General features: G+C 42.9%; 2 protein-coding genes and 1 long non-coding RNA gene across 4 annotated transcripts; 1 reads left to right on the forward strand and 2 right to left on the reverse strand.

The window, feature by feature from the left end:
- The first annotated feature begins 5,108 nt into the window (after window positions 1-5,108).
- On the forward strand, window positions 5,109-8,228 carry LOC133124452 (uncharacterized). The gene is made up of 3 exons (XR_009708318.1): window positions 5,109-5,130; window positions 5,607-5,803; window positions 6,703-8,228. It is a non-coding gene; the product is annotated as an uncharacterized LOC133124452 (long non-coding RNA).
- LOC133124451 (C-X-C chemokine receptor type 1-like) lies at window positions 5,820-8,792 on the reverse strand. The gene is made up of 2 exons (XM_061235675.1): window positions 8,656-8,792; window positions 5,820-7,674 (listed from the first exon to the last, which is right to left on the reverse strand). The coding sequence occupies exon 2, from the start codon at window positions 7,654-7,656 to the stop codon at window positions 6,607-6,609; it is 1,050 nt and encodes a 349-aa protein (XP_061091659.1). The 5' UTR covers window positions 7,657-7,674; window positions 8,656-8,792; the 3' UTR covers window positions 5,820-6,606.
- Window positions 8,793-9,021: 229 nt separating this feature from the next.
- On the reverse strand, window positions 9,022-12,633 carry LOC133124568 (C-X-C chemokine receptor type 1-like). Of its 2 annotated transcripts, none has more exons than XM_061235874.1 (2): window positions 12,274-12,633; window positions 9,022-11,692 (listed from the first exon to the last, which is right to left on the reverse strand). In XM_061235874.1, the coding sequence occupies exons 1-2, from the start codon at window positions 12,274-12,276 to the stop codon at window positions 10,634-10,636; spliced, it is 1,062 nt and encodes a 353-aa protein (XP_061091858.1). In that variant the 5' UTR covers window positions 12,277-12,633; the 3' UTR covers window positions 9,022-10,633. The 2 variants fall into 2 exon arrangements, with proteins under 2 accessions (XP_061091858.1, XP_061091857.1); XM_061235873.1 differs by having other exon boundaries at window positions 9,022-11,724.
- Between the last annotated feature and the right edge of the window lie 252 nt (window positions 12,634-12,885).

Genomic DNA, 12,885 nt, shown 5'->3' on the forward strand with positions numbered 1-12,885 from the left:
TGACTCTTCCTAGAGCTGGCTGCCTGTCTAAACTGAGCAATCAGGGGCGAAGGGCCTTAGTCAGGGAGGTGACCAAGAACCCGATGTTCACTCTGTCAGAGCTCCAGCGTTCCTCTGTGGAGAGAGGAGAACCTTCCAGAAGGACAACCATCTCTGCAGCAATCCACCAATCAGGCCTGTATGGTGGAGTGGCCAGACGGAAGCCACTCCTTAGTAAAAGGCACATGGCAGCGCGCCAGAGTTTGCCAAAAGGCACCTGAAGGACTCATACCATGAGAAGCAAAATTCTCTGGTCTGATGAGACAAAGATTGAACTCTTTGGCGTGAATGCCAGGCATCATGTTTGGAGGAAACCAGGCACCGCTCATCACCTGGCCAATACCATCCCTACAGTGAAGCATGGTGGTGGCAGCATCATGCTGTGGGGATGTTTTTCAGTGGCAGGAACTGGGAGACTAGTCAGGATTGAGGGAAAGATGAATGCAGCAATGTACAGAGACATCCTGGATGAAAACCTGCTCCAGAGCGCTCTTGACGGTTCATCTTTCAGGAGGACAATGACCCTAAGCATACAGCCAAGATATCAAAGGAGTGGCTTCAGGACAACTCTGTGAATGTCCTTGAGTGGCCCAGCCAGAGCCCAGACTGATTTCTTAGTTTTTTATTTTTAATAAATATGCAAAAATTTCAAAAAAACTTCTTTCATGTTGTCATTATGGGGTGTTGTGTGTGAATGTATTCCATTTTGGAATAAGGCTGTAACATAACAAAATGTGGGAAAAGTGAAGCGCTGTGAATTCTTTCCAGATGCACTGTATCTAGTTTCTGTTACTGGCTCTCCAATATGAGCGATGGGCGTCATGCAAGAACATTTTCTATTCTAATAAATGTCTCTTACTTTTTTCATATGATGGGCTTATACTAGTGTGCCACATCAGATTCAGCAAACGCAGACAAATGTCACTTGTTTTAAGAGATTTAAGAAAATTAAGAACAAATCTGCTTGTATGAGTGGTTCTTGCATGAGGCATGAAGACATAATTATTTTTACTCATCATCTATTTTCACCACATACAAGTCTTGGAATAATATACAACAGCTCATTCCAACCTTGCTTGCAAATCATAGCTCCATAGGAAGAGTATGGCTAATGATGAGGAAAATTCTATGTAGCAGGCAGTAGAATCGATGCTAAAATTGTTACTGCTAGTGTACTCCGGTAGAGAACTAGCAGTTTAAGCAAAGTTAGTGTTACTGTTACTGTTACTGTTACTGTTAGTGACTGTATTAATACAACCAATGTGGAATGCATTCTAAATCCACCTTCACCAAAATGACTATTGATACACATGGTGTTTGGAAAGTGTACTGTAAATTGTTTGAATGAGCTACTGTAATGGCATCTGCAGTTAATTCACCTTCTTGGGTTTGGATTGACTCCTAATTTGAGTATAAAATCTGTCAATGTTAAAGCTATGCTTATTCCAAATGAAAGTACAACACATAAATATATTCTGATGTTTGTCCACTGAAGTACTTGTGTACTTGCAAACCTGCATATCCATCATTTAAAGACATTTCTTTACTGAGAACAGCCCCTTAAAAAACTATTTTAGCATTTTGACTGTACTTTTTACCATTTGTTGTTCCAGCTCAGTGTGTTTATGTTCACTTGTGTAAGAGCGTGTACCAGTTGCTTAACCAGTACATTGCAGAGCCATCAGGTGAAGCAAGCAGACTGGCTTCTATCGCATAAGAACAATGTGCGAAACCTTCCCCTAAGAGAGTGTAAGTCACTGTGAGTTAACAGAATATCTATAACACATCTTACCATAGCTGCCAACTCTCACGCTTTCGGCGTGAGACACATGCATTTCCCTGTTGCATGTGCGTGTGAAAACAGGCAAATGCGTGTAGTTGGCAGCTATGTCTTACAGTGTGTGATAGACATATTCTTGTTTGCTTTCTCTGCACTGGGTTCGTTGTGTAAGTAGTCTAGCCCACTGAGTGGGAAGCTACCAGAGGCAGGAGGTGGTACTTCCTGTTTTATACACATGAGAAGGCATGGGACCTGCTGAAAGCAGAAGTGGTTTGGATCTCAGCAGATGTTTATGGCTTGTGCTTTGGAGACACGCTGACACTTGACACACTCATATACAGTAGGAGACAGGAGTTGTGGTTTGGACCTGGTAACACAATTGAACTGATATTAAACATAACATGGGAGAATTTGTTTACAAATAAAAATCAGATTTTTGAACTTCATTCCCTGCATGAGGTAAAAGTTTAATATTATTTTTACCACATTGCATGACATGCACTTTCAGGAATTGTATGTGTATGTGTCATCATGAACATGCCTTCTCTTGTCAGTCTGGCCCTGAAAAACTCTTATCTGAAAAAATCTTATCTGATTTGTGCAGACTTCCCCTTTCAGTTCGAACACAGTCCCATTTCAGTGGTTGGTAGGGGTGGGCGACACTGCAGATTTTGGGTTTGATACGATGCCAAGTCATAATAGGCCATTATCAGCGATACCGATACTTTTCAGTAATAAATGCTGTTGAATTTCCCCTGCTCCTAAAAAAATGCTAAAACTCTTATGAAAAATATTTTCAATGGAAGTAGAAATATTAAACAGACTTATTTAATTCATGATTATTATTATTATTATTATTATTATTATTATTATTATTATTATTATGCAATGCTTCTTTTCAGCCATCTCATATAGTTTTTGTTTCTGTCTCGATCCTTCCGCAAAGTTCTGTGAGGTGAGGAATCAATCATGAGCAATCGCAGAACGTTCATGAGCTCTAAGAATGAAGACACATTTGTACAGGCAGCTTTAAAATGGATGCCCTAAACGCAACTGGTGTACTTGTGAGTCTGCAAAATAAATGTTTAATTGAGTGAAACATATTCAAACTTTTTTTTGTTTGCCCCAAATGTTAGCTAACGTTAGCAAACTATTTTAAATGGTAGTGCACCTCGGTCAGAAATGGCTGTCAACGGGGAAGACGCAGAGAGAACACACCGTCCCCGTACCTTGCCCATGTGGCATTCTGGTAGGTTTTTCATAGTTTCGTATTTTTCTGGTTTTTGAAATCTGCCTGGCTTTTGACTCTCTGTGTTTTTTGGATTTCGGTTTGTACTTTCGCTGCCCCACGTGTACCTGCCTGCCTGGATTTCGACCATTGGCTGTTTTTTGGATTATGTTCTTGTCTGCCCCTTGTTAAATAAAGCCTAGTCTTTTGCACGTAACCCCTGCATCTGCTATTGGTACCTCTGTCCCCCAAACCTGACAATTTCACAGATAAACATTGAATCAGCTAGCTGGCATTGTTAAATCTAAGTCGCATCCGTTTGTATTCAAAATGCATTGGTGGCGTGGAATGGTGGCAATGAAATGGAATGTTCGTTTAAAATCATTGAACAGTAACTGTTTGCTGCAAACATAGTTTGCCGTGAATGTTCGCTGTCTTGAACGGGGTCATTATTGTATGGCCTGCGCATGCAGGGGAATGTCTTTACAGGTCCAGGGTGAGACCTGGAGATGCGATGTGAGTGGCAGTTGCTCACAGCCCAACTACCATTGCATTAATTTAGCCTTATGAATAACATTTTATGATGAGGCCACATTTGTTACGCTGGGGGGAACAGAGGAACCAAAAGCAGACAGGGGTGAAGTAAAAAAATGGCAGATTTAATAGCAGTCAAAGGGCCAGAGTCAAAAATCAGGGGGTCAGTCCAAAAAGGTACAAATATCCAACAAGCAAAGAAGAGTCCAGGGAAGCAGGCAGGGGTCAAAACCGGAAATTCTGAAAAACAAGGGCAAGGACTCTCGAACAAGGGCAAGGACTAGGGAACAAGGAGGCTAGAACCGGGGAAAGGAATACAGGGCTCGGGACTCAAAAGACAGGACAAGACGAACTAGCAGCGTGCAACTGAAAAGGACAGGTATAAATACACAGGGGAATGAGACAAACTAGGCGGGGCATGGGAGTGAGGGCGGTCTAACAAATAAACATCAGGTGAGACACATGAAATGGTAATAGGACAATAACGAGGGGGAAACGAAAACGCGGACTGGATTCACAAAGACACACATGTAATACAAACGGCTCCGGACTAGAGAGTAGACAATTGCAGAGAATCAGGAGATGCAGAGATACAGAGAGACAGGTGCGAATACTTCGCTGAAACTAAGCAAGTTTCAGAACAGAATTGAAACTGGAGATGCGTTAGTACGTTAGTTAAGTGATTTAAATTACAAATACCCAAAACTAGTGAATGTTAGTTTGTTAGTTTGACAAACATATTAGTGTGTTAGTATAATTAATACTGTACAAATTCTATGTTAGTTGGGATGAGTATATTAGTGCTATGTACAAACATGAAATGGAGAGAAAGCAGGAAGTAAGGAATGCAAGATTGGAAGGAAGATTGAACCCCGGAACTACCATAAACACCCGAATAGTGGGGCACGCAGACAAGGGAGTGACTAGGCTAGTAAATATTCAGACTCAGACATCACAGGGGAAGACGAGTGCAAAGACATTTCTTTATTCAAACCTATCACGCATGTTTAAAACAAAATCGCTATTCGCGTCTCCTGCCCTTCAGAAGTCAAGTGTCAAGTAATTAAGCGTTACATGCAACAGGCTGCTGTAGTTAAAGGTACAATAGGTCATTTTTGAACTAATTCAACTCATGCAACAAGCAAATTAGTTAGCTAATTTACTAATATCCACCTGAGACACAACACATGTGCAACAATGCTCGCAACGCTCACTACTATGTTTGTATTGCCTTAGGTGCATATTTGTACATTCATCGAGCTAACTATGGCTAATATGCGTGTTGCTACCAATAGCGAGCTGTTATTGTTTTATAATTAGATATGTAGTCTTTGCTTGGATAATAAGCAATAGTCTACAGAGTTTCAGTGATAGCTTGTCTGGAGTGCAATTTGGGCAGCTACACACGATTGGCTGTGGCAGTTAGAGCCACCAATCAACCAATTAACTTGAATCGTTGCACAGCTGTATAATGTTTTGATACAGAGTGACGGCCTGACAAATGTACACTTTGAAACTTGAATTTAAGGACTATAAACACAGGCAGAGGGTGAGTCAACATGTCAGTGAGCCTTTTTCAATGATAGGAAGGGATTTACAATGTTTTAATACAAAAATCTTACCTATTGTACCTTTAAGTTCTGCCTTTTTAGCAGAATACGGATATTCTTAGAGCAAATAGGCCATTGTAACCTGCTGTGCTAAGATTGGTGATCAGTATGAATGGAGAAAGGAGAGGGGTGGGTGCTTCAAAGGGTAAACCACTTCAGCTAACCAAACAAAGCAGCAGATCTGCCACCATAAATGTGAATGTTATTTTACAAGCAGGAAGATATGTGAAGCTGGTTATGGTGTCACTGAAAGGTCAGTGGGGATAAAAGGGAACTTAGTATGCTGTGCTCTTTCTTAATGATGTCCCAAAGAGTTTGTTTTGGTAAGCCTATTGTTTGGCCTGTCGCATACTGTATTTTTTTCCGTATTATTTCTTTGCCTCATAATGGCCTCCTTGTCTATATTCCTTGATAGTCAAGGCGATAGTATCAACAAATGCCATTAAGACTCCAAAGGAAATCAAAAGCCTAGAATCAATTCAAGATACTGAAAGCTTTCTTTTTCCTGCACCATGGAAGCGATGGAATACACCTGTCTAATCACAGACAGTTGAGAGGTCAACTGTCCAATTACTTTTGGTCGCATAAAATGGAGGAACTATGTATAAAAAGGTATGTAATACCTATACGGCTTTCAATATGTTTATTCAGTAAAACATACTAATCAACAAAACTTTTGCATATGGCTGTTTGCAGTAGGTTGTTTGGGAAGTTACAGCAAGAACCAAGAGAGCATCTCTAAAACACAATACAAATATGCAATATAAAAAATACAAATGCACATGAAAATGATTACAGGAAAACAGGAAGAGTGATAATGCTCCCCATAGTGGGGATGGAAATACTGAAATTGCACTGTGTAGCAGAGTTCAGATCATTTCTTAATCATGAGACAAAATAAAGGACTTCTCCTACAGGCACCACTGCCTGATCATTGGCTACAGGGGAAGCCCCCCATCCTTTGTCTCATGATTACAATGATCTGAGGTCTGGTACATAGTTACAGCTAAGGGTTATAAGGCCTTACAGATGCTGAGGTCAGCAGAAATACTAACTCCCCTATACTGTTCAACATAGCAATCCCCCAAGCTTGTGCTCTCCCTTAAAGCTGTGGTACCTTAGGCAGCTCCCAGTTCTATATCTGGGAGAAAATAACCACAGGTTTCTCCTTAACTTCTACAGTGTGGCAGTTATATAGGTGTGTTACAATGTGATAGGAATGTTACAGTGTGACAGGTATGTTTTATTGTGACAGGAATGTTACAGTGTGGCAGGTATGTTAGTGTGGCACTGGCAGGTGCATTACAGTGTGGCATGTATGTTACAGTGTGATAGATGTGTTACAGTGTAGCAGGCATGTTACAGTGTGACTGGGTGTTACTGTATAGCAGGTGCATTGCAGCGTGACAGGTATGTTACACTGTAGATATATTACAGGAGGTGGAGGTGCGGACAGAGCTGTGTCTATATTTAGACAGGACTGTATTTCTGAAAAGGCCATGATTGAACAGGGTGGTGAATAACTGGCTGCGGAACCTATGGCCAATGAAGGCGTACAAGATGGGGTTAATGGCGCAGTGCAGAAAGGCCAAGACCTGGGTCACCTTCAGAGTGAAATCCAACTGGCTCCGGAAGGTGCACGTCTCCTCCACCCACCTGGCCCTCAGTAGCGTGTCTGTGAGGATAGCCACATTGTTTGGCAGCCAGCACCCAACAAAAGCCAGCACCACCCACAGGATAACATGCATGGCTCTGTGCCTCTGGGCAGTGCGGCCTCGGAGGAGGGTGACGGCAGTGAAGCCGTAACAGAACAACATGACGGCCAGCGGGACGAAAAACCCGACAATGTGGTGCAACAAGCGTAGGCCCAAACGCCACCGCGCCATGTCCTCCGCCTGCAGGTTCTTGTGGCACACCAGCCCGTCCTGGTTCCCTGGCTGAAAGGCCTCCCACTGCACCAGGACAGGCAGGGAGAGGAGCCCCGCCAGCACCCACACCACTCCGCATACCACGGCCACCAGGCGACGCCTCTGGGAAATCGCCTGGGTGGCCTTCACGATGGCCAGGTAGCGGTCGACGCTGATGCAGGCCAGCAGCAGGACTCCGCTGTAGAAGGTGGCCTCCTGCAGGCCAGCGAGCAGCTTGCATAGGAAGGTCCCGAAGATCCACTCAGAGTGGATGAACACGGCCCAGAATGGGAGAGTCAGAGAAAACAGCAGGTCAGCCAAAGCCAGGTGCATGAGGTACGTGTCCGTGGAGGTCCTCCGACTCTCCATGGACCAGGCTACGTAGAGGACTACCGTGTTTCCCAGAAGGCTGAGGAGGAACACCACACTGTAGATGGTCACCAGTAGCCCCTTGATGAGGACTGGTGAGTCTGGTTCGCAGGGGGCAGGATACATTTCATAATAGGTGTGGTTATAATCACTAAAGTCATCTTCTTTTACCATGGGAATAATCACCATTTTGTGTATTTCACTGTGCTGAAAAAAAAAGGGTGCATTTAAGTTTTATGTCTTTTTTTTGTTGTTGGATATGTCTATAAACTGCTTAAGTGGTTTGAAAGAATACCGGCTGGCTAATGTATCTGTAACTCCTTCAGTCAATAATTACAGTACATTTTCCTTCTGGTATCATTTTAAAGAAACAAAATGCAGTGTTGTGAATTTTAAGTTTCATTCAGTGAGGGACTGCTCACTTCATGAGAGTGCCACACTTTAGATACTGAGCACAACTTGGTGCAACATCAAAGTGACTCAGTATGAAACATTTGCCTAACCCTTGGATCACTTTGTCATGCTGATTTCCGGGGAATTATAAGGTACACCCAGGTTACATAATCAACCAGTCCTCATTGGGAAATCATGTCAGGCTAAGCAGACTAATACTTCCTATTAAGATCCTTCTGTTCCCTCCTAGAGAACAGGGACTGCATACTGTAACTCATATTGCTAATCTTATTCATGCTACTGTCAACCTTCAGGGTAATGAATTAATGTTGTCCAAACAAGATCTTGCAGAAGCTGGTTGCAGCCCATCCCAGTTCAACAAAAAAATAATTTCATTTATTTTAGATTTGAAGCCTGTCTTTGTTTTATTTTTTATATAAATTTATTTAAGATTTTTCCCTTTTTCTCCAAATTTAGTAGCCAATTGCACCCTATCTAATCCAATTAGTGTTCGCTGGGGATACACTGCCCACATCCCATCCCTCTGTGGCCCGAAGGGATCGTGGGGATCGTGATTCCGATCCGCTAACCCTGGAGCAGCGAGCCAATTGTGCCGCTCCACGAGAGCTGGCCAAACTTTGCTTTTGGCAGGACCAGGAATCGAACCCCCGTCCTCGGCGTGCAACTGCAACAAACTGCAACCGCAAGTCCGCTACATCTTAGCCTGTTGCCTGTTTATGTGTAAATATTTCTCTAGTCAGTCCCAACAGCAAATTTAAAGAACCAAAGTCATACCTGTCTGCACCAGTCCACTTGTCCGCAGAGTTCGACTTTTAGTTCTGCGTGTGTGTTTAAAATGCGCAGCCCGGCTGTTAGTGGCTGCTTGTTGTGGTGGAAGTGGCTTGACTGAAACAGCTGCTCAGATCTCGACTGTCTGCAGGTCTGCCTGTCATCCTGCTGAAGGATGGCGTCTGCTCTTATCACAGGAAACAAGGCATTCGGTGACCAAGCCTTCGTGTGCTGTGTATTTTAATCAAGATTTTGATGCTTTTCTGACATAAGGTTGCACTGTCATCATATTTCAGTCATTCAGAAAAAAAAAAAAACACAGAAGGCATTCAGTAATTTCTGTTAATTTATTTTAATACCTGCTTATGAGGCAACATGTGCTTTTTAGGCTACTAAAAAGCACAATTAAATAAACAATCCTTTTTAAAATTATGGATAGCTGCATTAATACATGAAAGCCGTTTAATGTGAACAGGTTTTCTTTTGAAGAGGTATTCATTTAATTTGACTATAGCAGCCCTGAAGTGCAAAACATCACAACCAAAGCTGAAAACAAAAAAAATTCAAAAACAAATAAAAAATACATCTATGCAATAATACAAACACCCTGGAAAAATCACAAATTAGTTAGTTTGTTCTTGCAGTTCATCCCTTCATATTGCTGTTTGTTTTGCCTCCACTGCTCTCCAAAATGGTAGCAGAATTTCAGAGAACAAATGCGCTTTGGGTCCAATTCTCACTTGTTTTGTGCTTTTCTTATTTCATTTGTGTTTCTTATTTTCTAAATGTGTCAAAAACAAAACTGACTTTAGCCTTCCATATTAAGAATGCTGTTAATTACCAGATAAGTGTATCTTGTAAAACATGAGACCACTGACAATGACTTCATTTTACCACAAAAGACAAATTAGACTTTGTAAATAATTTTCTTATATCTTTGATTTATTTGTGATTTCATTTATGTGCCACGACTGGAAAGGACCTGCTTTATTTTTTCTACCTTTTTAAATGCCACAAAACTGGTTGCTCAGTTGAAATGTAAATTTCCAACCACTTCTTAAAGAGAAAAAAAAGCTGCCTTCTAATGCATCTGGTTAAATCATATTGAATGATTAACTGAGATGGTAGTAGCAATTAACTGAATGATTGTTTAAACTGTTGCTTGAAATGTAGGCTCCATTGTCCTCTTACTAATGGAGGACTGAAATGCCCTAACAAAAATAGAATATTCATAAATATTGAAGAAATAAAATATTCACATCTGAAAAGAAAATTGTCTATGTGATTTGCTTTTTTCATGTGTGAATGTATCTTTCCACATGTGAAAACAAAATAAGTCTTTGCATTTTCCCATGTGACCGACATTTTAAAATGTGAACAATAATTTCCATATTTGTGAACGAAACTTGTAACTTAAAATAGCATAGGTTAAATTTCATAGATGCAAATAAGCAAAGATAAGCAAATAACCCAGACCACGCTTCTCTCCATTTTGTAAGAACATACATTACCACCTACCAGCCACAAGGAGGCAGTAAAATTCTATGTGACACACCATGTTCAAAACAGGAATGCAAACTGGACTGAAATCACAATGTCTCTTTGAACAGTAAAAATCACACCTCATTATTTTCTTCTTCATCTTGATACACAGCACATGACAAATATATGTTTTACAAACATACCAGATATTCCATCAATGCAAAATATCACTACTTATTGAACCAATAATAAAAAATGTGTTATTCATCACAGCTCTAATACATTACATACATATACTCTTGAGGTCTGGAGTTTGTGCTGCAATATTGCTGCCCTCTTGTCCAGCTATAATTCAGTTCTTCAAAAAACCAATCATTATTCATATGTATATATGAATAGAAGCCCATTTTGATTGGAACCGCAGAGATATTACTATTGTAATTGGCGTGGCTCATTTGGCAGCCGATCACAGACGGCACTAGCAGGCGGCCTCCCGGTTCGGTCACAAGAAGGTGGACGTGTTCTCCGACGACTGAGAGGTGTGCTGCCCACTCTGCGGCGGCCTGGCCCTTTCCAAGACCCCCTTCTTCTCCAGAAGCTTCCGCAGGTTCCTCCGGAATCTTTCCCCCACGAAGGCGTAGAGAATGGGGTTGATGCAGCAGTGCAGCAGGCCCACGCTTTGCGTGGAGAACAGCGCCACGTACACGGACGTCCTGGCCGTGCACCCGTAGGGGAAGAGCCCCGCCCTGAGCAGAGTGTCCACCATCAGCGACAGATGGTACGGAGCCCAGCAAGCGAAGAAGGCCACCAGCACGGCCGCCATCATCCTCACGGCCCTGCGCTTCTGTGAGCCCTGTGTGTGGAGCAGCCGAGCCGCTGTGCGCCCGTAGCAGACCAGCATGAAGGCCAGCGGCAGCAGGAAGCCCAAGAGGTGCCTCAACACGCGAGTGGCCAAGCGCCACCAGGCCGCACTGTCGGGGTCGTAGTACTCCGTGCACACGGCTACCTCGGAGCCACCGGGCCGGAACGACTCGTTGAACAGCGCAGGGAGCGAGAGGGCGCCCCCTACCGCCCAAACGGCGAAGCAGGCCGCCCAGCAGCGACCCTGCCTGCTCTCCCTCCTGGCCTCTACCGCGCGCACGACGACCTGGTAGCGGTCGGCGCTAATGCAGGCCAGGAACAGAATGCTGCTGTAGAAGGTGGCCTCCTGGACCAGGCCGAGCAGCTTGCAGACGGTGTTGCCGAAAATCCAGCCCGCCACCGCCGCCGTGGCCCAGAAGGGCAGGGTGAGGGCCAGCAGGGCGTCGGCCACCGCCAGGTGGATGAGGTAGAGGTCGAAGGGCAGGAAGGGCCGCTTCCCAGAGCTGATGACCAGACCCACCACGCAGTTGCCGGGGATGGCGAGCAGGAAGACGAGCACGTAGAATGCGCACACGGCAGGGCCGAGCAGGCGGGTCCAGTCCGAGGCTTCGCAGGTGACGGTTCTGCTATCCACCTCAAAGGTCTGGTTGCTAACGTAGTCTGAGCCATTTAATAAATCATAGAACTCAGAGAAGTCCTCCTCAAAGAGAGAGAGATTTATTTCTGTCAGGTCTGGAAGCAAACACAAGGGGAAAATGTAATTGCAATGTAGAACAACTTACCAACATATACATTAGACATGAACTAGAAATATACCTACACATACACATGTGACCCAGAAATATACCCACCCATCTGCATGTATGATTTAGAAACATACCCATACATACCCATGTATGCAAAATGTAAAGATACGTATACCCACACATTTGCATGCATCTATTGTATGCACCATGTAAAAATATACCCACATACGTATATGCATGTATACAGTAATAATATACTCACACACACAAACATGTATCTGCTCAAAATATGCCCACACTTACACATGTATACAGTAGAAATACTTGTTGTGTTATGCCTATCAATTAAAAAAGTAAAAACTTTTGTCCACTTTTTATCATGTTTCTTAATATGCGTATAGGTTACATTGCACATAATACATTGCACATATTATGTTAAATACATTTGGTGGGAATTTCTGCTTATTTCATATGTTATTTCCTCATTATTGTTTGTGGTTCAGCATGTCGATTAAGAGATGGTATAGATTCTTACCATTCATTCCAAGACTCCTCTTCTTGCTCTCATAGGGGGAAGACTTTACCTGTAATGTCTGCTGTCACTGGAAAGACTGCACACATCCAGGTACTTACATACAGAGAGACGCTGCCGATTCCGGCTTTCCCTGTCTATAGTCCTTACATATTGGTGACCGCCAACAAATTCTGGGAAGGATGCAGTTCCTTGCTACCCTCTCTCCAGTGGTTGCAATAAGAACGACTGTGGCCCACAGCTGCTATCAAAGGGTCAATTTCTCTCTCTGTGATTGGTTATATCCAGAACGGGCATTTGATTTAGATTTGTTCAGTAGATTCTTTCAAGTGATGGCCCCTGTAAGAGAATGATGCCTGACAAATACTAGGGGCCCTGAAGTAAAACAGGAAAGACTCAGGAAAGATGTGGTTTTTATAATGAGGAAAAAGCAGAAGATGTTGGTCATTTGATCACAGAAAATACCCTTGTCACAAGACAAGTCAGTACTGCGAGCTCACGGGATGTAAACAGGATGTTTCTCTCATCATAACAACAGGGCAACCAAATAATGGGAATGACAAAATTTCAGAAGCTCACATAACTCATTACAAGCTTCCTAATCTATCTATAAAT

The sequence above is a fragment of the Conger conger genome, chromosome 3, assembly GCF_963514075.1.
Source record: "Conger conger chromosome 3, fConCon1.1, whole genome shotgun sequence".
NCBI classification, from domain to species: Eukaryota; Metazoa; Chordata; class Actinopteri; order Anguilliformes; family Congridae; genus Conger; species Conger conger.

Bases quoted from the DNA above. Each gene is read 5' to 3' on its own strand.
- LOC133124451 (XM_061235675.1), bottom strand. From the start codon at position 7,656: ATGGTGATTATTCCCATGGTAAAAGAAGATGACTTTAGTGATTATAAC.